Source organism: Capra hircus, chromosome 15 (assembly GCF_001704415.2).
Source record: "Capra hircus breed San Clemente chromosome 15, ASM170441v1, whole genome shotgun sequence".
Classification (NCBI taxonomy): domain Eukaryota; kingdom Metazoa; phylum Chordata; class Mammalia; order Artiodactyla; family Bovidae; genus Capra; species Capra hircus.
Window position 1 is genome coordinate 18,925,226 of NC_030822.1, and position 25,913 is coordinate 18,951,138.

General features: G+C 44.7%; 1 protein-coding gene across 2 annotated transcripts in view; it reads right to left on the bottom strand.

The window, feature by feature from the left end:
- KIAA1549L (KIAA1549 like) overlaps positions 1 to 5,831 on the bottom strand; it is a 308,458-nt gene extending 302,627 nt beyond the window's left edge. For both annotated transcript variants that reach the window (XM_018059263.1, XM_018059262.1), the window contains exon 1: positions 5,078 to 5,831. In XM_018059263.1, the coding sequence (XP_017914752.1) occupies positions 5,078 to 5,300 (223 nt within the window). In that variant the 5' untranslated portion in view covers positions 5,301 to 5,831. The remainder of the gene's footprint in view (positions 1 to 5,077) is intronic.

A 25,913-nucleotide genomic window follows, 5' to 3' on the forward strand; every position in this document is an offset into this window, starting at 1 on the left:
TGCTTGAGCCAAAAACCCTGGAGCCATACTGGTTCCTCTCTTTCTTTCCCACTCCACCTCTAAGCCATGAGAAAATTTTATTAGCTTCATCTTCAAAACATGTCAGGACTTCACTGGCAGTCTAGTGGTTAAGATTCCAAGCTTCCCCTGCAAGGGGTGCAGGTTCAATCCCTAGGTGAGGAACTAAGATCTCACATGCCATTCAGGATGATCAAAATATTTGTTTTTTAATCTGTCCAAAATCTAACCGCTTCTCCCCACTGTCTAAGCCTTCCTACCTGGTCTCCCCATTTCCACCCTTGACCTTAAAGTCTTTTGTCTCCAAAATAGCCAGGGATTTTTTTCTAAAACTTGAGTCAGATTATCTCATCCCTTGCTTAATCTCATCCAAAGTAAAACACGAAGTCTTTACTTTGCCAAAATGTTTTACGTGATCTGGCATGTAAAACATTTCCCCTTCAACACCATTTCTTACCACCCTCCCCCTATTCACTCAATTCCATGGGGCCTCCCTGCTGTTCCCTGCCTTGAGGAGAATCTCTCCTCAAGGCCTTTGCAGTCACCTAAATATCTTTTCCCAGATATTCACATTTAGGTATCTACTCAAACGTCACCTCATCACGGGGCCTTCCCCCATCACTCTGGGTAACTGAGCACATGCCTGAGGGCCCGCATGCATGTGGGCATTAAGCTCTTATTATCCTCTTACCCTGGTTTATTTTTCTTACCACCATCCAACCTACATTTATTTGTTTATATTCATTTGCTGCCTTTGGTGGGGTCAACAAACCATCAGCATCAATATCACCTTGGTGCTTGTTAGAAATGTAGAACCAGGCTTCCCTGATGGCTCAGAAGGTAAAGAATCCTCCTGCAATGCAGAAGACACAGGAGATGCAGGTTCAATCCCTGAATTGGGAAGACCCCCGGAGGATGAAATGGCAACCCACTCCAGTATTCTTGCCTGAAAAATCCCCTGGACGGAGGAGCCTCGCAGGCTACAGTCCATGGTGTCACAAAAAGTCAGATACGACTGAGGGACTAAGCACAGCACATAAGCCTTATCCCAGACCTACTGTGTCAGAAGCTGCAACAGGATGTTCAAGTGATTCAAATGCACAGTAAAATCTGGAAAGCACTGGGCTACTTCCTAATTGCCAATGAGAATGGGAGTTTGATTTCATTCATTATTGTAACCTCAGAAAGCTGAGGCACTCAAGATACACTGAATGAACGAATGAACTGTTGCACTTGTTTCAAATGGGACCCCAAGCTGATGACGTGCAAAAGGCTGCAGAGGGGCAAAAAAGACCTCCTAGGTCAAAATTATCCCCCATGTATTGCACTCAATTAGAGATTCCCTGGTATCAGCAAACCCTTCTTTCAAAATCCAAATACATTCCCTGAATAAAGCAGTCATTCACAACTTGCTGTGGATTACTTAAATAAGATAATTATTCTAACATTTAACAGAATCAGCCAAACTGAGGGAACAGGAGTGAAAGAATGCTGAAACTTCCACAAGTGCCTAGTCTGTGCTACACATTGTAACAGGCCAGAGGGAAACAGAGATAAATCAGGAACTTATAAGCTGGTGGGAGAAGCAGAGGACCCTTCAGGGGAGGGGCAGGAGGGTGGAATGCCTGTGAGGGGGACTTGGGAAGGCTCTAGGGCAGGGAGAGAGTCCAGGGTATTCCTCCCTATAGCATCCTCTGCTCTGCTCACAAAGAACCCTTCTCCTCTGCCTGAAATACCATAATCAACTCTGTCAACATCTACTCATTCTCCAAAGCTCCCAGCCTTTCAGAATTAACTGTACCTTCATTTCATCAGCTCTGACCACACCGTATCACATTTCAAGGACTCAGAGCACCCTGTTCAAGAGGGACTTCTATAAACTATATTACCCTTATTCATGTCTGTATCCCCTGCCCCAGTGTAGCACCTGGACAGAGTGAATATTCAGTCGGTTTCTGTTGTTTTATAAGAATAGTTGGCATTCACTGAGCATTTACTGTGTACCAAACACTATTTTAAATACTTCAGCTCTATTAACTCATTGAATCTTCACAACAACCCAGTGAGATTGGAGCTATTATTACCCCCATTTTATAGACAAGAGAACTGAGGCCCAGAGAAGCCAGGTAAAGGAATGACCACAGTACCTGCACCTAAAAGACACACAGGAAATGTTTACTAACATCAGTTCAATGGAAGATCAGCAGTTAAGAAGATCGGGGAGTCAAATTTGAACGCTACCAATCTTCCTAGAGCATTGGAGGGCAAAAGAGAATGGGGAGGTGTCAGAGGTCGCTGCTATAAAGAACCATCTTTCCCACACCAGCCTCCCACAGGCAAAACAGAAGTCACTGCCTGAGAGCAAGGGTTCCCTGGGGATGGAAGTTAGGAGAGAAAGTCGGAGAGAAGAAACTCCAGACAACAGTCCGGAGATGGTACCCCAATTCCTCAGGAATATTAAGGCAAAATACTTTGGGGCCGAGTGGGTGGAGATGGGCTAGAACACACAGGGGCTCCAGGACACAAAGGGCCTGTAGCACTGTCCAGAAACAGATCTACTTTTACCCACTTGTCAGCCAAGACAAAGGTCTGGCTAGCCTTGCTTAGAAATAAGGTGCAGCAACCGTGCAAATAGCATGACTGCAGCAAGCCAGCAGCCTCAGGAGGACCCAAGCATCATGGGTTTGGCCTCTCAGGCAACTCGGTCTCAGACCCACTCTGCAGTCAGTGACAGTACCAAGCCACAGCTCCACCTGAGAAAAAGTTCAAAACCAGGGAGTCTGGTGAAAGCGGAAGGTCTCAGGAAACTCATTGGTTCTCCTGCCTCCCTCCTGACACTACTTCCTCCACAAATCCCACAGGACTCCCCGCCTTGGGTCCAAGACTCACTCACCCTGCAGTAAAGCTCCCCAGGTAGAAATCAGAAAACAAATGAAAGCAAGCAGGAGGCAAAACAGGGAGCCCAGTGCTTAACTCCTCCACTGAGAGAGAAACAAGTCCTGACGTTAAATGAGCGGCAAACATACAGAAAACCCTCGAGCCTGGCAGTAGACTTTGGATCCACAGGTAAGCTGGACCACGGGGAACTGGTCATCAAGGGTGACAGAAGAAAGGACACCCAGAAAACACAGATGAAGCAACGAGTCACTACAGTGAGAAAAGACAGAGAACTATGGGGAACAACATCAACTTTACTGATTTTTGTTGTTGTTGTTTAGTCACTAAGACCTGTCTGACTCTCTTTGGGACCCCATGGACTGTAGCCCACCAGGCTTCTCTGTCCATGGGATTTCCCAGGCAAGAATACTGGAGTTGCCATTTCCTTCTCCAGGGGATCTTCTCAATCCCAGGATCCAACTCATGTCTCCTGCACTGGCAGGAGGATTCTTTACCACTGAACCACTTAGGAAGCCTTTACTGATTTTTACCGTCATTTAAATCAAAGCATCTTTCCTAGTGATCCCCACCCTACTATGAGAATAAAGGAAAAGGATTCCCAGGCTAAAGCCGAAAGATACAGATCCGAAGTTCCCTAAGTCAGGCTCTGGCAGTCAGAAGGGGCAATGTACAAAGGTCAGAATAGAGATCAGAAATTCCAAACTGATCAAAGGAAATCATCTGACATATCAGGGTAAATAGGATCAATACACAAAAGTCTAAATTTCAAATATTACAAATGGTTGAACAGTTTTTGATATCTGCATTCAAATGAAGAACATCCACAAGTTGGCATATCATAAACTGTTCACAAAACTATTAAAACTTTGATTCACTTAAAATGAAAACTCAAAGCATGTTTCTGATCCAATGAATACTAAGGTATTTACATGTGTCTGACTCAGAACTTACCTTTTAATCATTATACCAAATACACATCATTGAAAACTGAGAGAGGTGTAAAAACTGGGGGCTGAAGTTCTTCAGAAGCTTTTCCCAGGTCTTGGGCACACAGCCAAAGATTACTGAACTTTCTAACCACTATAATCACAACAGACAATTCCTGGACAGCAACTTGCACACAGAGACACCTCATGTCAGTGACACTTTAAGTGAATCAAAGGAAAATGGGCTTTGAATTAAGCTTTGTAGACAGGAAATATTTTTAACCTAAAACAGTGTGAGCTCCTTTATAATAAGGAGATTTAATTTAACTTGGGGGATGGGGCACAATGAGGGATAAAAAACATCCTCATTAATCGCTTCTAAAAACCACAGAACTACAGGGTCATATTGGCTGAAACGAAGGCTAAATTCCTTAATAAATGAAATGTATGAAGAGCCCAGAAGTTTATCACAAAAGCCTGCCCTTTACAAGTGCCATAGTAATCATTCTTATTTCAAAGGCAACTGCTGACAGCAGAGTAAGTTTTGAAGAACATTAGCAGAATAATCTCCCCTTAACAGAACAGATTTTTCAAAACAGTCCAAGAAATTACAGAAATCTACTTCCGGAGGATTCTTGGGAGTCAGAGTCAAGTGTGGTTACTTTTAACTAACGTTCCTGCAAACAGTGAATTATATACTCGAACCCTTTGCAAGATGAAATTATTTTAGGTGCCTCTATCGCCAAAGTAAAGGAGTCTCCTGTCAAAATAGAGAGGAAAACGCCGACATGGGAATTAATTGCCTAAAACTCTCTGGGCCATTCCATGCAGTCAAAACACAGTGGCCACTCACCAGAGAGCCCAAGTCATAGTGGAGGTCCCCACCCTGAAATGTGTCCTACCAAAACACATCCCTTTTCAGGTGTCCCAAGCACAGCGTGTCTTTATCTAAATGAAGCATGCCTGTGGGACCACTAGGAAGGATCTGCAACTTGTCCAGAAGGAACACGCGAATGCACTTCTTTTTACTTCCCCGCCCAACAGTGCCTGCCTTCCCGGGAGACAGATTTCTGACAGTTCGCCTGCTGTTGCAGCAGCAAAGGGCGGGGAAAATCCTAGCGCCGGTGCTGCAAAGATCTCCCCATCCACCGCCACCCGATCAGGTACCGGCCTGGATGGGCCGTCCCGCTCCTCCAGAAACCTCCGCGGGCGCAAAGCAGCCGCCAAGTGCTTACCCTGGTCGGCCAAGCAGTGCTCGGGGAGGGCCGCCAGCAGCAGGAGTCCCAGCAGCAGAGGCGGCGCATCCTGGGACGCGGCACACGAGCCCCTCACGCCCGGGAAGCGCGCAGCTCTCCCGGCGGCCCGATTGAGCCCGCGCGCTCGGAGCCGGCCCCTGCGCCCCAGCGCCGCCGGCCCACCTTCCCTCGGGCCCTGGGGCTTTGCCTCCTGCCGAGCCATGGGGACGCTTCACACATCCAGGCCGCTGCCTCGCTCCGCACCGCTCCGGGGAGCCCAGCCTTTGGCACCCCGGTCCTCACCGGGCATCTCCGGCCCGGGCGCCGGAGGGCGGGGGCGCCGGGAGGCGCGACTCGCTGGCTCGTGCTGCTTTGCCCGGAGCGGGCTCCGCGGAGCCGCGGCTTCACCCGTGCAGCGACCGGGGCCGCATGGAGCCGCGGCGGGAGCGGGCCGGGGTTCCCACAGCGCCTGTCTCCGCGCGCCGACGCGCCCGGGGCAGCGAGGGTGGAACGGGCGCCGCCCGGAGCCCCCACCCCCGGGAGGGCTTCCGCAGACTGAGTGGGTGAGGCTGCGAGCCGCGGGGGCCGGCGGCTGCTGGGCGCGCTCGGGACCCTCCCTCCGGCTGCTGCCTCTCCGCCCGGCTCTCCTCGCTCGCTTGCTGGGGCTCGGGCTCGAGCTCCGGCTCCGGCTCCGGCTCCCGGGCCGAGAGTGTTACTGCAGCTCAGAGAGGCGTCTCATTGACAAAGAAAGCACGTAGCCACCCGAGCAGGCGAGGGAGGCGAGGCAGGCGCGCGCGCGCATCCCCGCGCGGAGCCACCGCGCGCCCCCCGCACTCGCGCGCCCCGCCGCGCTCCGGACTGGGGAGGAGGACCCCTCGCGGCAGTTCAGGCACCGCGGATGTCCGCACTAGGGCGCTGGGGTGGGGGGTGAGGGGGCTTCATTTCTTCGCTATCCTTCGGCCAGAGAAGGGGAGATCCGCAGGAGAGGTCCTCCGGCCCGAAAAGGTGTGGGGGGCGTAAATAGTTGTGGTCAACGTGCTGAAGAGGTCAGAAAGCTCTTCAGCCTGGGTTTTGAAAAGTCCTTTAGAAGGGAGGGGCGCTTTGCTATTCACTACTTCTCCAAGGGGCCCTCGACATCCGTATGCCTGTTTTACCGCCGAGGAGCTGAAGAGCCTGTGGTCTAGCTGCAACACGCTGGGTTAAAACGCATCACAAATGTTTATAGCAGCCACACTGTGTGCAAAGCCGTGCGCATTGGAAAGACCAGGGAAAAGTCTCTTCCTGAAAATAGGACAATTAGTCAGTTACTGTGCGAGACACCGGAGATCTAAGTGGTCAACGGAAACACAGTCCCTGATGTGAAGAAATTCCAACTCTTCATTCAGCGGTTCTTCCTGACTGCCTGCTATGTGTCAGGCACTGTCCTAGACCCTGAGGACAACAGCCACCAGCAAAATCCCTGCCCCCTTACAGCTGACATTCTAGTGGAAGTACACTGGCGATTAACAAACAGGTAGTAAACAAGATGTCAGCTGGTGAGGGGGAGGGAGGCCTCACTAAGACCCTGACATTTGAGCAAAGACCTGAAGGAGGTGAGGGAATAAGCTTGGCAAGAAGAGCATTACAGGAACAGGGGGCAGTTCAGTTCAGTAGCTCAGTGGTCTCCGACTCTGCGACCCCATGGATGCAGCACTGCCAGGCTTCCCGGTCCATCACCAACTCCCAGAGCTTACTCAGACTCATGTCCATCGAGTTGGTGATGCCATCCAACCATCTCATCCTCTGTTATCCCCTTCTCCTCCTGCCTTCAATCTTTCCCAGCGTCAGGGTCTTTTCAGATGAGTCAGTTCTTCCCATCAGGTGGCCAAAGTACTGAAGTTTCAGCTTCAGCATCAGTCCTTCTAATGAATATTCAGGACTGATTTCCTTTAGCATGGACTGGTTGGATCTCCTTGCAGTCCAAGGGACTCTTAAGAGTCTTCTCCAGCACCACAGTTCAAAAGCATCAATTCTTCAGTGCTCAGCTTTCTTTATAGTCCAACTCACATCCATACATGACTACTGGAAAAACCATAGCTTTGACTAGACAGACATTTGTTGGCAAAGTAATGTCTCTGCTTTTTAATATGCTGTCTAGGTTGGTCATAGTTTTTCTTCCAAGGAGCAAGCACCTTTTAATTTCATGGCTTCAGTCACCATCTGCAGTGATTTTGGAGCCCGAGAAAACAAAGTCTCTCACTGTTTCCATTGTTTCCCATATATTTGCCATGAAGTGATGGGACCAGATGCCATATCTTAGTTTTCTTAATGTTGAGTTTTAAGCCAACTTTTTCACTCTCCTCTTTCACTTTCATCAAGAGGCTCTTTAGTTCTTCTCTTTCTGCCATAAAGATGGTGTCATCCGCACATCTGAGGTTGTTGATATTTCTCCCAGCAATCTTGATTCCATCTTGTGCTTCATCCAGCCTGCATTTCGCATGATGTACTCTGCATATAAGTTAAAGAAGCAGGGTGACAATATACAGCCTTGACATGCTTCTTTCCTGATTTAGAACCAGTCTGTTGTTCCATGTAGAGTTCTGTTGCTTCTTGACCTTAATACAGCTTGCTCAGGAGGCAGGTCAGGTAGTTTGGTATTCCCATCTCTTTAAGAATTTTCCACAGTTTGTTGTGATCCACACAGTCGAAGACTTTGGCAAGGGTGAAAATCCAGGACAACAAGGGTGAAAACCAGGGGCAGCACCAGCTGGGGGTACTCAAGTCCTGGAAAGTGTTAACTCTCACTTATTGTGCATCTGTAGGATAGAAATCACACCATATTTCATCGAAGACTCACATTTTTTCACATATTATCTTTTCAGAAATTAGATACATCTTATCATCCACCTAAGATATGCTGAAACACAGTAATACCTGTTGGTGTTATTATTATTTAAGGTTGCTGTTCAATTAAATCAGTTCTACTGTTGTTTTTAAAGTTGCAATCTAATTGAGGCAATAAAGGGCTTCCCAGGTGGCAGTGGTAAAGAATCTGCCTGTCAATGCAGGACACACAAGACATAGGTTGGATCCCTAGATCAGGAAGATCCACTGGAGTAGGAAATGGCAACCCACCCCAATATTCTTGCCTGGGAAATTCCATGGACAGAAAAAGCTGGCTGGCTACAGTCCATAGGGTCACGAAGGGTCGGACACACCTAAGTAACTGAGCATTTCATTCCATGAGGCAATAAAAGAACTCCCAAAAATCAATTTGAGCCACTGATGAGAAAGCCATGATTCAGACAACACGAGATAGGAGGCACGGTGCTGGCCACAAGGGGTGATCCCGGGGGTAGGAGGTGGGGGAGATGGTGCAGGCGGTCTAGACAGAGGTGGACGGAAAGATGCCAAGGTTTGGAGCAGCAGAGAGGTGCTGAGGAGCAGGGAGGGAAAAGAGAGCAAAGTTGGGAAGAGAAATATGCATAGGTGGAGCCCTGGGGCCACTTATTTGACGCAAAGAACTCTAATAGGGAGGAATGGGAGGTAGAGGGGGAAGGAATATGGGGACCAATTAGTGGAAGACTTCAGACACATCTGGGCTTTTCCCCAAAGAGAGGGGGAGCAGAGGGGGAAGTCACTCACAGAAGCACAGGTCATGTGCCAGGCTCTCAGTGAGAAGCTGAGGGCATAACAGCCAGAGTGATGTGAAAGTAAAAGTCGCTTAGTTGTGTCTGACTCTTTGTGACCCCATGACTGTAGTCCATGGAATTCTCCAGGCCAGAATACTGGAGTGGGCAGCCTATCCCTTCTCCAAGCAATCTTCCCAACCCAGGAATCGAACTGCAGTCTCCTGCATTGCAGGTGAATTCTTAACCAACTGAGCTATGGGGGGAAATATAAACCCTTTAGTGGTCATAACCTCAGCTGCTCTACCCCCAATCCTTTATTGTAAACTGAGGAAGCTTGAGGAGCTGACTGAATTCGCATGGAAAGGTACAGAACATTGTTGGCCTGAGACAGAAAAGATCCAGGAGGGGAGAGGCTGTGAGACAAGAGAGGCAAGACAACCAAAGCTGGTTCTCCACAAGCATTGAGAGACAGTGGAGAGATTTGTGGAACAGAGATCTGGGTTGAGAGGTAGCAAAGTATATCTTCTGTGTTGTACATGGAATTTTCCTTTCAACAGCATTTACCACAGTTGGACAAGGTATCAATTACTTGGCAGTGGTTTTGGTGATTAGACTGGTGTTTTATTGAATTTTTCTCCCTGATGTTGCTGGCTTCAAGAGCAGACACAACCCTGTCCTCCAGAAGCCCACAGTCAAGGGTCTTCCCTGGCAATCCAGTGGTTAAGACTCTGAGCTTTCACTACAGGGAGCACAAGGTTCCATTCCTGGATGGGGAACTAAGAACCTGCATACCAAAAACAACAACAATAACAACAAAAAAACAAAACCCCACCATGTAGAGTCTAGTGAGAGAGGGCAACACACAAAGCGTCAGCTTCAGAGAGATGCAGCAAGTGTGCACTAGAGGCATGTATGTGCAACATGATGTGGGCATGTGGCGGGTGGCTGGCTATTTCTGCCTGGAGGAAGAGGAGAGCGAGGAGAGGTGGAAAAAGGGAAAGGCGGCATTTGCCAGCACCGCAAAAGGCAACCTAGAAAGGCAGGGGGGTCTGCAGTATTTCGCAAGGGAGGGTAAAGCATCTACTGAGGGTGGCACAGAAGGGACCTCAGGAGATCCTGCTTCAAGGCAGGAGACCTAAGCTGGAGGCAGAGGTAGGGAGGCTGGGTTTGTACCTTTCCCTCATCCAGTAGGAAGAACTCCAGAGAAGCTTGCTGCTGGCACAGGAAGGTTGATGAGATCCCCGTCCTTGATTGAGGGTACAGACTGACCCTTGACTTCTTAGATTTAAATTCTGCTCTAGGACTTCCTTCGGAGAAGGCAATGGCACCCCACTCCACTACTCTTGCCTGGAAAATCCCATGGACGGAGGAGCTTGGTGGGCTGCCGTCTATGGGGTCGCTAAGAGTCGGACACAACTGAGCAACTTCACTTTCTCTTTTCACTTTCATGCATTGGAGACGGAAATGGCAACCCACTCCAGTGTTCTTGCCTGGAGAATCCCAGGGATGGAGGAGCTGGTGGGCTGCTGTCTATGGGGTCACACAGAGTCGGACATGACTGAAGCGACTTAGCAGCAGCAGCAGGACTTCCTTGGTGGCAGAATGGATACAAATCCACCTGCAGAGGCAGGGGACGTAGTTTGATTCCTGGTCTGGGAAGATTCCACACGCCACGGAGCAAGTCAGCCCACGTGCCACAGTTCCTGGGCCCACACTGTCGAGCCTGTGAGCCACAGGTGTGTAGAGTCTGCAGGCTCTCAAGCCTGTGCTCCCCAGCAAGAGAAGCCACCGCAGTAAGAGGGCCGTGCACCACAACTAAGAGTAGGCCCCACTCGCCACAACAAAGAAAGCCCAGGAAAAGCAACGAAGTGTGCCGCCATAAATAAATAAAGCCATGAACTTAAAGGATCCCCTAGGAAGCCATAGTAAAAATCAGTTTTAAAAAATTTTTAATTAAAAAACAATCTGCTGTACCATTTTACTAGCTGTATAACTTTGGGCAAATCATATAATCTCTGTCAGTCAGTCAGTTCAGTCTCTCAGTCATGTCCAGACTCTTTGTGACCCCCATGGACTGCAGCACGCCAGGCTTCCCTGTCCATCACCAACTCCCAGAGCTTGCTCAAACTCATGTCCATTGAGTTGGTGACACGATCCAACCATCTCATTCTCTGTTGTCCCCTTCTCCTCCTGCCCCCAATCTTTCCCAGCATCAAGGTCTTTTACAATGAGTCAGTTCTTCGCATCAGGTGGCCAAAGTACTGAAGTTTCAGCTTCAGCATCAGTCCTTCTAATGAATATTCAGGACTGATTTCCTTTAGATGGACTGGTTTGATCTCCTTGCAGTCTTCAAGGAGGGACTCTCAAGACCCCAATTCAAAAGCATCAGTTCTTCGGCACTCAGCTTTCTGTATAGTCCAACTCTCACATTCATACACAACTACTAGAAAAATTATAATCTCTGTAGATCTCATGTATAACACTGGAAATAGTAAGAGTACCTACCTCTTTGGGTAGGTAGTACCTATCCACTTTTAAGAATCGAGTTGATACATGCCAAGCATTTACTCTTAATAATCAGAGTACACACAATAAGCACTCACTCTTACTGGGCAAAGTGACTTAGTGGCTGAACAACTATATATAGTTGTTTTTCAGCCACTAAGTCATGTCCGACTCTTTGCAACCCCATGAACCACAGCATACCAGGCTTCCCTATCCTTCACTATCTCCTGGAGTTTGCTCAAACTCATGTCCATTGAGTCAGTGATGCCATCCAACCACCTCATCCTCTGTGGTCCCTTTCTCCTCCTGTCTTCAATCTTTCCCAGCATTAGGGCCTTTTCTAATGAGTCACCTCTTTGAATCAGGTGGCCAAAGTATTAGAGTTTAAACTTCAGCACCAGTCCTTCGGGCGATGAGTATTCAGAGTTGATTTCCTTTAGGACTGACTGGTTTGATCTCCTTGCTGCTCAAGGGACTCTCAAGAGTCTTCTCCAACACCACATTTCAAAAGCTTATGACAACTGCAACCTTCTTAAACCATAAACCCTTTTGTTAATTTTCATCTATTTAAACAGGCCTTTGAGACTTTCCTTATATGTATATTTATTGTTACATGGCTTTATAAAGTCAGTATCTTTTGTGCAAAGTATTTACAAAGCAAGATGTTGGGGAGGGGTGGAGAATCAATCTCTGGTAGTGGTTTTAGGCCCTCAACTTGACATTGCCACCATTGCTATGGAGGGTAATGCCTGGGCCTGGTTCATTGTTTTTGCAACAAACAGATATTTCTCTTCTCCTTCAAATCTCTGTTACTGACACTCCCTGCTTGTACAAAGCCCAGGTCTGCACCGAAGTCCTTCTTTCACATACACAAAGTCCGAGAGTCCCTGTGTTGTGCAAGGCCCTGCCCCCGCCCTCGAGTGAAGGAGTGAAGTCTTACATGATTGTGCCTCGCCTGGCAAGTGCTGTCAGACAGCATGGGTGCTGTGGGCACACATAGAAGGGAGCTAAGAAAGGAATAATCTGGTAGAATGGACTAGAGGAGGATGAGACAAGAGAGAAAGGGCCACTGGGAAGGAGGCCATTGCAGAAATATGGATCATCTCAGTTTCCCCTGTTGCTCATCTCTCAACCTATTTTTCTAAGAGAAGATCCCAAAGGTCACTCTAAGGCTCAGCACAACAGGCCCAACAAGGTGGAGCTAGCACCCATTAGCACCAGTCCACGTGCCCAGGTTGTGGAGGCTGATCGTGGTCCTTGATGTGGCCCCTAACAGCAGCCTGGAGATTCACTGTTTGTTGATCTGACCCAGTTCCCCATTAATGACATTTCAATTCCCGAGGTTCTGGCTAATGGTTCTCCAAGTCCTCCGGTGGGAAGAGAAAAGTAGTTTTTTAACCGTCAAAGATTAATTCATCTTGTTAGTATACCTCTTGCTTATAGGGCTCATCCAATCACAGATCCATTCCAGGCATTGGCTCTGGGAGGCCGGCTCATTCTCACTGCACACTTTGCCTTCATGTTCCAGCTTAGCTATGTTGAGCCCTTTCCTCCAGCCCTGTGGGGTGGGAACTGGGATTGGCCATTGATAATCTCACTGATTTACAACCTGGGTTTCAGTCCTAACTCTATCACCTAATAACTGGTGACCTAGGGGAAAAATTTTAAACTCTCTGTGCCTCAGCATTCCTCTTGCAGAAAACTGGAGATATGTACACAAGATATCAAGGTATCTATCCGACATAAATAAACCCATGTCCACACAAATACCAGTATTTATAGCAGCACTATTCACAGTAGCCAAGAAGAGGAAACAACCGAAATCTCTATGAATTGGTGAACGGATAAACAAAATGTGCTCTCAAAACCTGCTATTCATCAATAAAAAGGGATGAAGGAGGGATTGGGTGGAAGGGAGGCTCAAGAGGGAGGGGATACATGTATACATATAGCCAGGTGGCACAGTGGTAAAGAACCTGCCTCCAAGCAGGAGACACAAGAAACACAGGTTTGATCCCTGTGTCGGGAGGATCCTCTGGAGTAGGAAATGGTAACCAGCTCCACTATTCTTGCCTGGAAAATCCCATGGACAGAAAAGTCCGGTGGGCTACACAGCTACAGTCCACAGGGTCACAAAGAGGCGGACATGACTGAGCATGCATGCACTATAGCTGATTCACTTTGTTGTAGACCAGAGACTAATACAGCATTGTAAAGCAATTATACCCCAATAATAAAGTGAAATAAAGTAAAGGAACGAAGTTCTGAAACATACTACAGCGTGCATGAACCTTGCAAATATGATGCTAAATGAAAGGAGTCAGTCATAAAGGGCCACACATCGTGTGATTCCATGTATGTAATGTCCAGAAAAGGCAAATTCAAAGAGACAGGAAGTAGCACAGTGGTTACCCAGGGCTGAGGGGCGAAACGTGCAAAGGGCACAAACTTTCTTTGATGATAGAGATGTTCTAAAATTGGATCACAGTGATGGATATATAACTCTGTGACGCCACTGCTGCTAAGTCACTTTAGTCACGTCCAACTCTGTGCAGCCTCAGAGATGGCAGCCCACCAGGCTCCCCCGTCCCTGGGATTCTCCAGGCAAGGACACTGGAGTGGGTTGCCATTTCCTTCTCCAATGCATGAAAGTGAAAAGGGAAAGTGAAGTCGCTCAGTCGTGCCCGACCCTTAGCGACCCCATGGACTGCAGCCCACCAGGCTCCTCCATTCATGGGATTTTCCAGGCAAGAGTACTGGAGTGGGTTGCCATTGCCTTCTCCGATATATCTCTGTAAATATACCAAAATTCATTAACTTGTACACTTAAAACTAGTGAATTTTATGTTATGTAAGTCATATCTCAATAAAGCTGTTTTTAAAAAAAGACTAAGCTTGGCACAGAGTACTCAATAAATCTTTGATGTTATTTTTATATATAAAGTCTTTCTCAATGCATATAATGGAAAGAATATTTACATTTCAAATTTCATTTTAAAGTTCTATCATTTTTGAAAGGTCTAGAAGAAGTATAATATAAACAGTACATATTCTAACAAGGATATTAGCCTGCTAGCAATAAATGCCAGCTCCTCCAACCAACCAATGTGCTTTTTTGCCAAAAGCACTTCTATTTTATTAGAAATTCCAATCAAGTGCATCTTCAGACCAGGTGACACCAGCATCCCTTTAGAGGCAATACGTGCGAATTCCATGGCAATCCAGTGGTTAGGACTCTACGCTTCCATTGCAGAGGGCATGGGTTCAATTCCTGGTTAGGGGAACTAAGATCCCACATGTTGCACAATGAGGCCAAATAATAATAATAATAATAATAGAGGCGATATGCTCAATAATAACGTCTCCCATTCCTGAGTACCTATTACGGGACTGAGAGCGGATACTTTCTGTATGTTAACAAAATCACATCTGACATTCTTCCCAGTCTCTGATTTAAGCCACCATTTTTTCTTGACTTCTCTATTCATTCAATAAACCTTTATTGAGGTCTACCATGTGTCCAACATGGTGCTCACTGGGACTATGAAAATGAGTAAAAATCCCTCACCCTCAGGGTCTCAGGACACAGCAATGGATGAATTAAATTATAAAACATTGATGCCATAGGTGAAAATTACATAAAGTAGGACATATGACATCTCTTCCTGAGTCAAGGAAGGCTGACAGAGGAGGTGACATTCGAGCTGGGACCCATCTGGTAGACAGGAATGTAGTAAGAGACCGGGCATCTGAGCCATGCCGAAGTACAGAATTAAAAGCCAACAGGTACCTTCCCACAAGACCAATCGGCTGATATGGCTGCTTAGTATGAGAAGGAAAGCCAAGAGGGATTCTACTGGTGAGGCAGACAAAGGATATATCACAGAGAATCTCCTCCTAAGAGAATTGGACATTATCCTCAAAGTGATCTTCACAGTTTTAAAGCAGGCTAGCGTCCAAAGGCAAATCCAAGGTTTCCACGTGAGGAGCTTGTGGGGAAATAGTCAAGGACTTGACCTGGACCTGTATTTGATGGGCAGAACTCTGATTTCAGAACTTTGCCCCCTTTGACTGATGAATAGTTCCTTTTCATTGTGTTGTTAGACAGGTATTTACTTGCATTGCCTCCCTTGCCCCAAGCATCTCCTTGTCATCTCCACCACTGCTGTCTTAATCAGAACTGAATTTTACTAAGACCACACAGCAAGTAATAAGGAGGTTGGCTGGAGCTGAGAGAGGAAGGTGAGCTGGAGGCAAGGAAGTCAGATAAGAGCGTTAGCTTCGACAAGTTCCTTGGGCTTCTCTGGTGGCTCAGATGGTAGAGTCCTCCCGGCAATGCAGAGACCTAAGTTCGATCCCTGGGTCAGGAAGATCCCCTGGAGTAGGAAATGGCAACTGACTCCAGTATTCTTGCCTGGAGAATTCCATGAACAGAGGAGTCTGGCAGACTACAGTCCATGGACTTGAAAAGAGTCACACGCAACCAAGTGTCTAACACTAGGTTGAAGTAGATCTAACAGGCGTAACTAATGATAGGAGGAGGAGGGGGGTAGAAACCAAAGAAAACATTCAGTTTTGGGACTGGAGTGAAAGGAGATTTCATTAACCAAGATCTGGGAATATCAGAAAAGGAGGTTTGGAGGGGGAGGGGCTCAGAAAACAAGAGCTAGAAAGGGCATATATTGATGTCCATTAGGCCCAATTTTCACACATTTTAATGGGTGCATAAATTTATAGATCTTGTTTAAAAAGAAGATTTTGATTAACTAGATCTGAGGCCACCCAAGAGGCTGAATTTCTTTTTTTTAATGTGGATAATTTTTAAAGTTTTTATTGAATTTGTTACAATATTGCCTCTTTTATATATATATATATATATATATATATATATATTTTTTTTTTTTTTTTTTTTTTTTTTTGGCCACGAGGCATGTGGTATCTTAGCTCACTGATCACAGACTGAACCCACACCCCCTGCTTTGGAAAGCAAAGTCTTAACCACTAGACCACCAGGGAAGTCCTTGCATTTCTAAAACATTCCAAAGAAATGAATGATACTCATCCTAATCAATAGATCCCACTTAACAGAACATTAGGTCATTGAACACAGAGCTTATATCCTATCTCAACAAATGAATTTTTAGAAAACAAATTCCTGATCTTTGGTAGTTTTGAGAAAATATTCCACCTTCCCATCAGTTAAACAAAAACCAGCTTTGTTTCAGTTCTTTACTTCCACGTAAGAAGATTATACCTCCCTACCCATTACTATGTGACTTGCAGAGTCTTATGGGCTTCCCTGGTGGCTTAGGTGGTAAAGAATCTGCCTGTAGTGAGGGAGACCCAGGTGTGATCCCTGGGACCAGAAGATTCCCTAGAGAAGGGAATGGCTACCCACTCCAGTATTCTTGCCTGAAGAATTCCATGGACAGAGAAGCCTGGAGGGCTTCAGTCCATGGAGTGCCAAAGAGACAAACAGGACTGAGCAACTAACACTTTCACTTTCTTTCCTGTCCTGATTACTTTTCCCTCCCCACTGATAGGAGACTTGGCCACATGACTTCTTTGGTTAATGGCATATGGCAGTAGTGAGTGCACCAGTTCCATTCATAAGCTTTAGGAACAACTCCAAGGTCCAACTCCGCGTCTTTTCCCTCTTCCATTAAAAGAGCATGCCCAATGTTCACTACTCCTTTTTTTTTTTTTTTTTTGTTCACTACTCCTTTAGTCCAGATACAAAAATGAAGAAAATGCCTGGACTATACAGAGCCTGTGGCTGGGAGCAGAGCTGCCACCAGTCTGGGACCAACATAAAATAAGAGCAAGATATAAGGCTGTGTTGCTCTTAGCTACTGAGGTTTTGGGGGTCATTTGTTACTGCAGTATAACCTAGTGAAAGTTGGCTAATAATAGTCTCTCTGCTATTAATGAAAAATACAAGGCTAGGAAGGAAATAGAATAGCTAAAATAAATATTCCACTTTTTTAATTATTAAACTTTCTTAGATATCTTTTTTATGGATACCAAGAAGACATATAATGAGGTTGGAGGCTTATAGTAACACTTGAGATTATATGAATACAAGTTATCAGGAGAGTTTAAAGAATACTGGTCTGTCTTGGATATGTCATTTTGCCTTTAAACTTGAACAAGTAACAGCCCCTCTGCTGTTCATACAAATGAGGGAAGCAGAAATACTAAATGCTTTGTGGGGTTTTATAAATATTCATTTATTTACTTATTTGGCTATGAAAAGTGAAAGTGAAACTCGCTCAGTCGTGTCCAACTTTTTGCAACCCCATGGACTATACAGTCCATGGAATTCTCCAGGCCAGGATACCCATGGGTCAAACCCAGGTCTCCCACATTGCAGGCAGATTCTTTACCAGCTGAGCCACAAGGGAAGCCCAAGAATACTGGAGTGGTTAGCCTATCCCTTCTCCATCACATCTTCCTGACCGAGGAATCAACCAGGGTCTCCTTCCTGCATTGCAGGCGGATTCTTTACATTCTTTACCAATGTACTATGTCTTAACTGGGAGAAGGCGATGGCACCCTACTCCAGTACTCTTGCCTGGAAAATCCCATGGACGGAGGAGCCTGGAAGGCTACAGTCCATGGGGTCGCCAAGACAGGGACACGACTGAGCGACTTCACTTTCACTTTTCAGTTTCATTCATTGGAGAAGGAAATGGCAACCTACTCCAGCGTTCTTGCCTGGAGAATCCCAGGGACGGGGGAGCCTCGTGGGCTGCCGTCTCTGGGGTCGCACAGAGTCGGACATGACTGAAGCGACTTAGCAGCAGCAGCATGTCTTAATTGAGGCGTGTGGGATCTAGTTCCCAGATCAGGGATTGAGCCTGGGCCCCCTGCATTGGGAGTCCAGAGTCTTAGCCATTGGACCACCAGGGAAGTCCCTTTATGGGATTTGTAGTGATGTGCTAGATCTGGTTTGTACAAGAGTCAACTCTGAAAGTTGCAACTATTTTTGAACCAGTTGTTAAATACATTCATTATACTAAAAATTGAATTTGATATAGTTACATGATACTAAAAACAAAAGTAATAACATAAGCAGCTCTCATACGCACATAACATAAGCAGTTCCAATACGCACAAATTTCAGTTACCACAGTTTAGTTAAATAACACCAGTCCATCAACGTGTTTGAATTTTAGTTACCGCAGTATATTTGCTGTGAGTGATTTGCGTAAAGTACAAACTTCACCGCTGGCGGCTCAATCCATAATCACTAGGTTAATAAAGAATGCGCTTCATGATCAGTGACCAATCACATCGCCCCTTCCAAAGACTGTTGGTAATTGACCACTGCTCATCTCTTCATCAGTTCATGCCAACAGCAGAGTATGTAATTGTGTTAGCTTCTTGTCTTCCTGTAAGAAGCCCATGTGACATTTTATAAAAATGGATAATGGAAAGAGGGAATTGGCCAAAAAAAGAGGAAAGCGTAGCAGAGAAATGAAACATGACAAGGCTAAAAGTCAAATTTGAATCAAATGTAAATGGAGTCACAGAAGACAAAGCTAATTGTGAGAAGGCTGACATGGTGCTGTTTGAGAGACTGTACATACAGCCAGAGGAACTTGGTGGAAACAAACTCATCAACACAAACAGCAAAGTGGTTGTGACAAAAAAGATGAAGATATCCCAGAGAGGAAGTGATGCCAGCGAAAGAATTCACATTAGAGGAATTCTCAGAGATATTTCATGACATTCAAAGCACAAAGGATAAAATGTGGAAGCTGATCTAAAATTAGAAAGGAGCATGACATTTCACCAAGATATAGGAAGACGCATCATAAGTTCTACAATGAGAAGAAAGCAAGCACCATTTAAACGTTTTAGTGTTTTACAAAGAAATAAAACTTTAAAACTCTAATTCTCAATCCTTCTAATGTCTTAAATTAGTATACTAGTATAAATATTACCCTTGGTACTATAAATATTAGACTTACTAATTTTTTCTTTCCCTAGGTACATTTATAACCAACAGCAAGAGAATTTTTAATACTTTAACAAAAGATACTCAAGTTCAGGTAACAATTACATAATCCTTCCTATTGAGTATTAAGATCACTTTGCATCGTTTCAACTTGCATGGTCCTTTTTACGGTCCACCACTACTGTCCAAAAGGAGAACTGCTTGTCTTCAAAACTTACCTCTAATTATTTCACTACATTTTACTATTATCTGTGTTCTTGAAGATATTTAGGTCTATTGAATTCACATCTATTGTAACCATTTGATGGACGTACTAGCTAATGATGCACATCTCTCCCCAACATTATGACATCATTCATGTAAGTAGCTTGAAATGCTCTGATGGGAGTATTTATACCATGGAAACTTGCAAACACTAAAAATTAGACTTTTTATTGTTTTGTTGACTTCCAAGACTTAAGTGATGAAGAAAATGTTACTGCAGTTAAAAGTATATCATGTGTGTAGCTGTACATTATAAATAGCACCAAAAAACTGAGGGAAAGCACATTCCGTGTATTAATATTGGAAAACTATCATCAGACTGGGCGAAGAATTCACTCACGTTATTGATGAATAAGTGAAGTTCCAACATATATCTTTTTTATTTCACTTTGGTGGTAAATGTAAAAGAAAATAGCAATGAATATTCAGGTCAGAGCTGCCCTTGTTCATCAATAATATAAGCACTTCTTTGCTAAATCAGATAGTAGTAATATAGTTATTCATAGCCTGATTTTGTCAAATTGCAGCTGAAATTATAACCATATAAGAGTTTGGCGAAACTCAATGAAAGCCTTCTGTAAGAATCAACAGACTAAATGAAATTTATAATAAAAATTATTGTATATTTGGGCTTCCCTGGTCGCTCAGATGATAAAGAATCTACCTGCAAATGCAGGAGACATGGATTTGATCCCTGGGTTGGGAAGATCCCCTGGGGCAGGAAATGGCAACCCACTCCAGTATTCTTGCCTGGAGAATTCCATGGACAGAGGAGACTGGTGGGCTAGAGTCCATGGGGTCACAAGTTTGGACATGACTGAGTGACTAGCATTTTCACTTTCATTGTATATTTTATTACTTGTCAGTTATGTGCTGCATATTCTTTATATTATAAAGTTTATAACAAACTTATGTATGTACATATACACACAATCCCTACACCCTGCCTCCTACCACAGGCAGCTGTTAAATATTCACCAACATTGTGTTTAGTCAAAGTAATGAGGTGAAATGTCCACAGCTTTGGAGTCAAACAGGGACTTGCATTTCAGCATTGTTTCTGTTTCTTTCTGTGTTGCTTTATATAAGTTGCTGAGCCACTCCAGGCCTTTTCCTTCTTCTGAAAAACAATAAAAAATAAAGAGGGATTTGGGCACAGGAAAGGGTGGTCATGAGGAAGACAATGAACATTAACAGGCTTTGGTACAAACTAGATACTGAGCTACTCTTGCTTTGTCCTGTTATCATTTCCTTCCCCTTCTGGTTGCAAATCCTCCAAGGCTGATTTACTTTGCTGGGAATGAAGTAATTCACACATTTTTGACCACGTGGCAGGTATACAACGCAGCAGAGGAATGGAGGGATGAATGGGTATCTCCTTTCGATTCCATGATAAACCAAACCATCTACTAACTCAAGGATTCATTGAGACTGGAAATCCTTTCTCACTTTCTCAAATTCTATTTGCAAAAGTCAGAAACATCTCACTTTATATTTTCAGTGTTCATGGGACATAGCCTACACTGCCACATCTCTAATGTTCTTTAATGTCATGGGACGAAACCGGAAAGAAAATTACTAGAGAACTCTTACGCCCCCTGCTGGCCATATTACAATATAGCAGTAATGAAATGAAAGGAATGCTCAAATGTCAAAACTGAAAGGGAACTCTTACATCCCACTTGGCTGCAGGTCCCACTCAGTCTGCTCTACTTACTTTGTCGTCTGCTCAGCCCTCACTGCTTTTGAAAATTTGCAACCCCAAACTATTACCAAGGAAGCCCAAACTTGCTTGAAAACGACCACCTAAATTAGTAGCAAAGCAGATAATAAAACTGTGCTTCCTAAATTCTGATCAACGGATTTTTATTGATCTCATTCATTTATTTAACCAATGTTTTAGTGCCTGCTATGGCCAGGCACACAGATCCAAAGAAATGGTACGTACAAGATAAAAATGTCCTTTGCATGCAGAGTTTTAGTTAGTGGGAAAAGCAGACAAGACAATTACAAGAAATATGATAAAAATGATGAAAGAATATGCGGGACTACAATAGTGAGGCTGGAGCAGAGTTCCTGTTTTTACTTCAGCACCTCCTCTAAGTTAATCATCATCATAACACAATTATTTCTATGATTTAATAAACAATGTCCCCAAACCCTAGGCTCCACATTTATTTGATCTTCATTGGACGTGACTGCTGAACAACGAAGAAACAGCAGTAGACATGCATTTATTAGATGAATTTTCTCAGGCACGCCCTCATCCTTCTCCCTGGTCAACTGCAATCAGTGTGTGAGACTGAGAGCCACAAGATGGTTAAGGAAGGTGAGTAGTAGTCGCTGGGCAAACATCTCTCTGCAAAAATAGGAGTCAGGGACTTCCCTGGCAGTCCAGTGATTAAGACTCCACCTTCCAAAGCAGAGGACTGGGTTCGATCCCTACTCAGGGGCAACGAAGCCTGATGCACTGCAACTAGAGAAAGCCCACATGCCGCAACGAAGACCCAGTGCAGCCAAAAATGAATTTTAATTTAAAATTTTTATTTAAAATTAAGTATTAAAAAAAAAAACAAAAACAAGAACCAGAAATGAGCTTGAGTAATGGGGATGCAGGATTAAAACTAAACTAACAGAAAAGATCTGTCAACAACACCCATGACACCATGTAAGTGGACAGCAGTACAAAAGACATTACTCAACTGGGTCCTTTGAAACCTGGGATAAATGACTAATTCCAGATTCAAGGCAGAAAAAATACAAGGTGAGCCTAAGACAACTTAGGAGGCCAGAAAGTGAGGAAACATTCAGACACTAATGTGGTAATGTCAACCAATTCCAGCCTTGATCCATGAATCCATAATGGTGAAAGAGACAGAGACAGAGAAAGCAGCTGGAGGGAGCACAGGGAGAAAGGCAGAGAGCCTTTATAGAAGAATATGATGCCAGGTAAAGAAGGACTGATGGAACTGAAAAACCACCCTCTTGCAACCCCCAGTGTAGTAATTGATTCTGACAACAATCATGAATGGACCCTTAAAGCCACTGAGCAAAATATTACTGATGCTGCCACAGTCCCAACCCCACAGATGACGAAAGGAGAAATATGCTAGGAATCTCATCTTAGTGGCATAGCTGATACTGGGCAACCTGAGATTACGCGTGCACCCCTTAATGCGAAGCAATAAGGCACAACTACTCCTACGGTTCTTGCAGAAGAGCACTGAGTCTAATCAAGCCACTAGCCCCAATTTGTACTTAACAGAAATTCATGCTACAATTAGCATGAAGAAACAATCAGAGGGAGAATGAAGGCTATTCTAGCCTGAACTCTTCAAAAAAAAAAAAAAAAAAAGATGTCATTAAAAAAAGACTGTCTCTAAAATAGAGACAAGTGAAGTTGCTTACTCGTGTCCAACTCTTTTCGACTCCATGGACTACAGCCTACTAGGCTCCTCCGTCCATGGGATTTTCCAGGCAAGAATACTGGAGTGGGTTGCTATTTCCTTCTCCAGATCTTCCCAAGCCAGGGATTGAACCCGGGTCTCCCGCATTACAGGCAGACGCTTTACCGTCTGAGCCACCATAACTAAATATGATGAGTGAATCTTGACTGGCACCTAGACAGGGGGAATGGGGAGATGGCTATAAAAGACATTCTTGAAACATTTGGGAAATTTTGAATATGGATTGGAAATTAGATGTAACACCTAATTTTGCCAGGTGTTATACAGTTTTGTGATTAATTGAACAATGTTATTCCTAGAAAGTGATGCTCACTTGCCTAAGTGTTGAGGCCAAGGGCTGCTTCAAAACCTCTTTTCTGGTCTTCAGTGTTCTGACCGCACCACTGTTCGCCACAGTGGTCAGTTCACTGTGTCTGCTCTCAGTGAACATACACAATAAAATCCAGACCTTTGGCAAAAGGCCTGCGTTCCTATGCCTCTGGTTCTGTTCTCGAGCTCCTGCTCCGTTTACACTGAACTTGGACCTCACAGGCCACTTTCCTATTCTGCCCGTAGTAAGTCTCATTCCCACTTAGTGCCTTTGTATTTGCTGGTCTCTCCACCAGAAATTTTTCCCTTGCATGGTTGACTAGCATCTTCTTGCCACAATTCAAATGTCATCTCACTGAGGCATTCCCTGACACACACCCTCTAGTCATTTAACCAGGTTACTCTATTTTCTTCATTCTCCTTAGCCTAACTAAACTTACTTACTTTAAATCGTTCTCTCCCTCAAAAAGGAAAGATCTGTAAGAGCAAAAGAATCTTCTGCTTTGTCCACTGACATCTCCCTAGCATAGAATGCTGGGAAATGGTAGATGCTTCATAGATTATTAGGACTTCCCTGGTGGCTCAGACAGTAAAGCATCTGTCTACAATGCGGGAGACCCAGGTTCGATCCCGGGGTCGGGAAGATCCCCTGGAGAAGGAAATGGCAATCCACTCCAGTACTACTGCCTGGAAAATCCCATGGACAGAGGAGCCTGGTAGGCTACAGTCCATGAGGTCGCAGAGTCCGGACACAACTGAGAGACTTCATTCATGGATTATTACTGACTCATGACATACCTGCCACGTGAGAGGCACTGCTATGTGCTAGGTACTGGCTTAATGGTTTACATGTGTTGCTCAAAGAATTTTTAAATCTCTTTAGGAATAAATATTTTATAATCTTCAATTCAGTTCAGTCACTCAGTCGTGTCCGACTCTTTGCAATCCCATGGACTGCAGCATGCCAGGCCTCCCTGTCCATCACCAATTCCCGGAGTCTCCCCAAACTCATGTCCATTGAGTCGGTGATGCCATCCAACCATCTCATCCTCTGTCATCCCCTTCTCCTCCCACCTTCAATCTTTCCCAGCATCAGGGTCTTTTCCAATGAGTCAGCTCTTTGCCATCAGGTGGCCAAAATACTGGAGTTTCAGCTTCAACATCAGTCCTTCCAATGAACACCCATGACTGATTTCCTTCAGGATGGACTGGTTGGATCTCCTTGCAGTCCAAGGGACTCTCAAGAGAGCACCACAGTTCAAAAGCATCAATTCTTCTGCACTCAGCTTTCTTTATAATCCATCTCTCACATCCATACATGAATCCATTTAAATAGCTGAATATTTCCTAACTCTCAAGAAGCCAATTTACCTTCAAGTGAATTGCAAAATCTGGATTTTACCTACATGTAGGATCAGGATGTTCACATAATTTTTAACAATTCATGGCCATGACTAAATTGGAAGAAAAACTATATACAGTGTGTGAGGATGTAAAGTAACTAGAACTCATATACTGCTGTTGAGTGTAAATTAATTGGCAGTATCTAATAATGGAAAACATCTGAACACCCTGTGACCTAGGAATTCCACACCTACATATATGCTCAAAGGAAATGCATACGTGTTCGCCAAAGATGTGAAAAAAAAATGTTTGTAGCAGCACTAGTCCTAATAGTCAAAAAGTAAAAACAACACAAATGGCTATCAACAAAACAGATAAATGATTATATATGCACACAGATGAATACTACATAGTAATGGGGATAAATGATTCATAACTACATAAACATGGATCAACCTTAGACATAAAATGTTGAATGAAAGGAAGCCAGACACCAAACATATAACAAACATATAACAAAGTATGTATATCTTATATATGGCAAGTAAAGTTCACTGAGATTGAGAGTATGTATTCTCACCGGCGTGTGCTGGGGGGGCACTCCTCAACAAACTTTCCTACCAGTGTTTCTCTAAACCTAAACTTTTAAGTATAAGATGGTATTCGAAGGCAACCTAAACTGGCTTACTACAACCACATCTCTTTGAAGTCTCATGTTTTACGTCTTAAAAACACATGTGAGTTCCATATCCTTCACTCACGCACAATGAGCAGAAATATTTACCTCAAAAAATATTCAAGGAAAATGGGCCCTGGTTATCTTGTGAATTGGGCTTCCCTGGTGGCTCAGACAGTGGCTAAAAAAAGAAAAAAATCTGCCTGCAATGCAGGAGACCCGAGTTCGATTCCTGCATCGGGAAGATTCCCTGGAGAAGGTAATGGCCACCCGCTCGTATTCTTGCCTGGAGAATTCTATGGATAGAGGAGCCTGGTGGGCTACAGTCCGTGGGGTTGCAAAGAGTCAGACAGGCTGAGTGACTCACACACTATCCTGTGGTTACAGCACTCTGGTACACTCCCTCAGAATTTAAACCAACTGCCGGACAGTAGTTTGGTGGTTTGGTTACGGTTAGGGGTTAGGCAGCCTGTTCACATCTCAGATCCACCACTCATTAGGGCCTGGGCTTCAGGCAACTTACCTAGATATTTGGAGCCTATTTCTTCATTAACATAATAAAGATAATTGTATATCTGTCTTACAGGTGGTCTTGAAAATTAAATGAGACGATGTAAGTTGGGTAACTCAATCTTCCTAACCTCTTCCTTCCCTAGTCTGGAAGTAGCACTGGGGTGGAAAAAAAGTCAACAAGCTG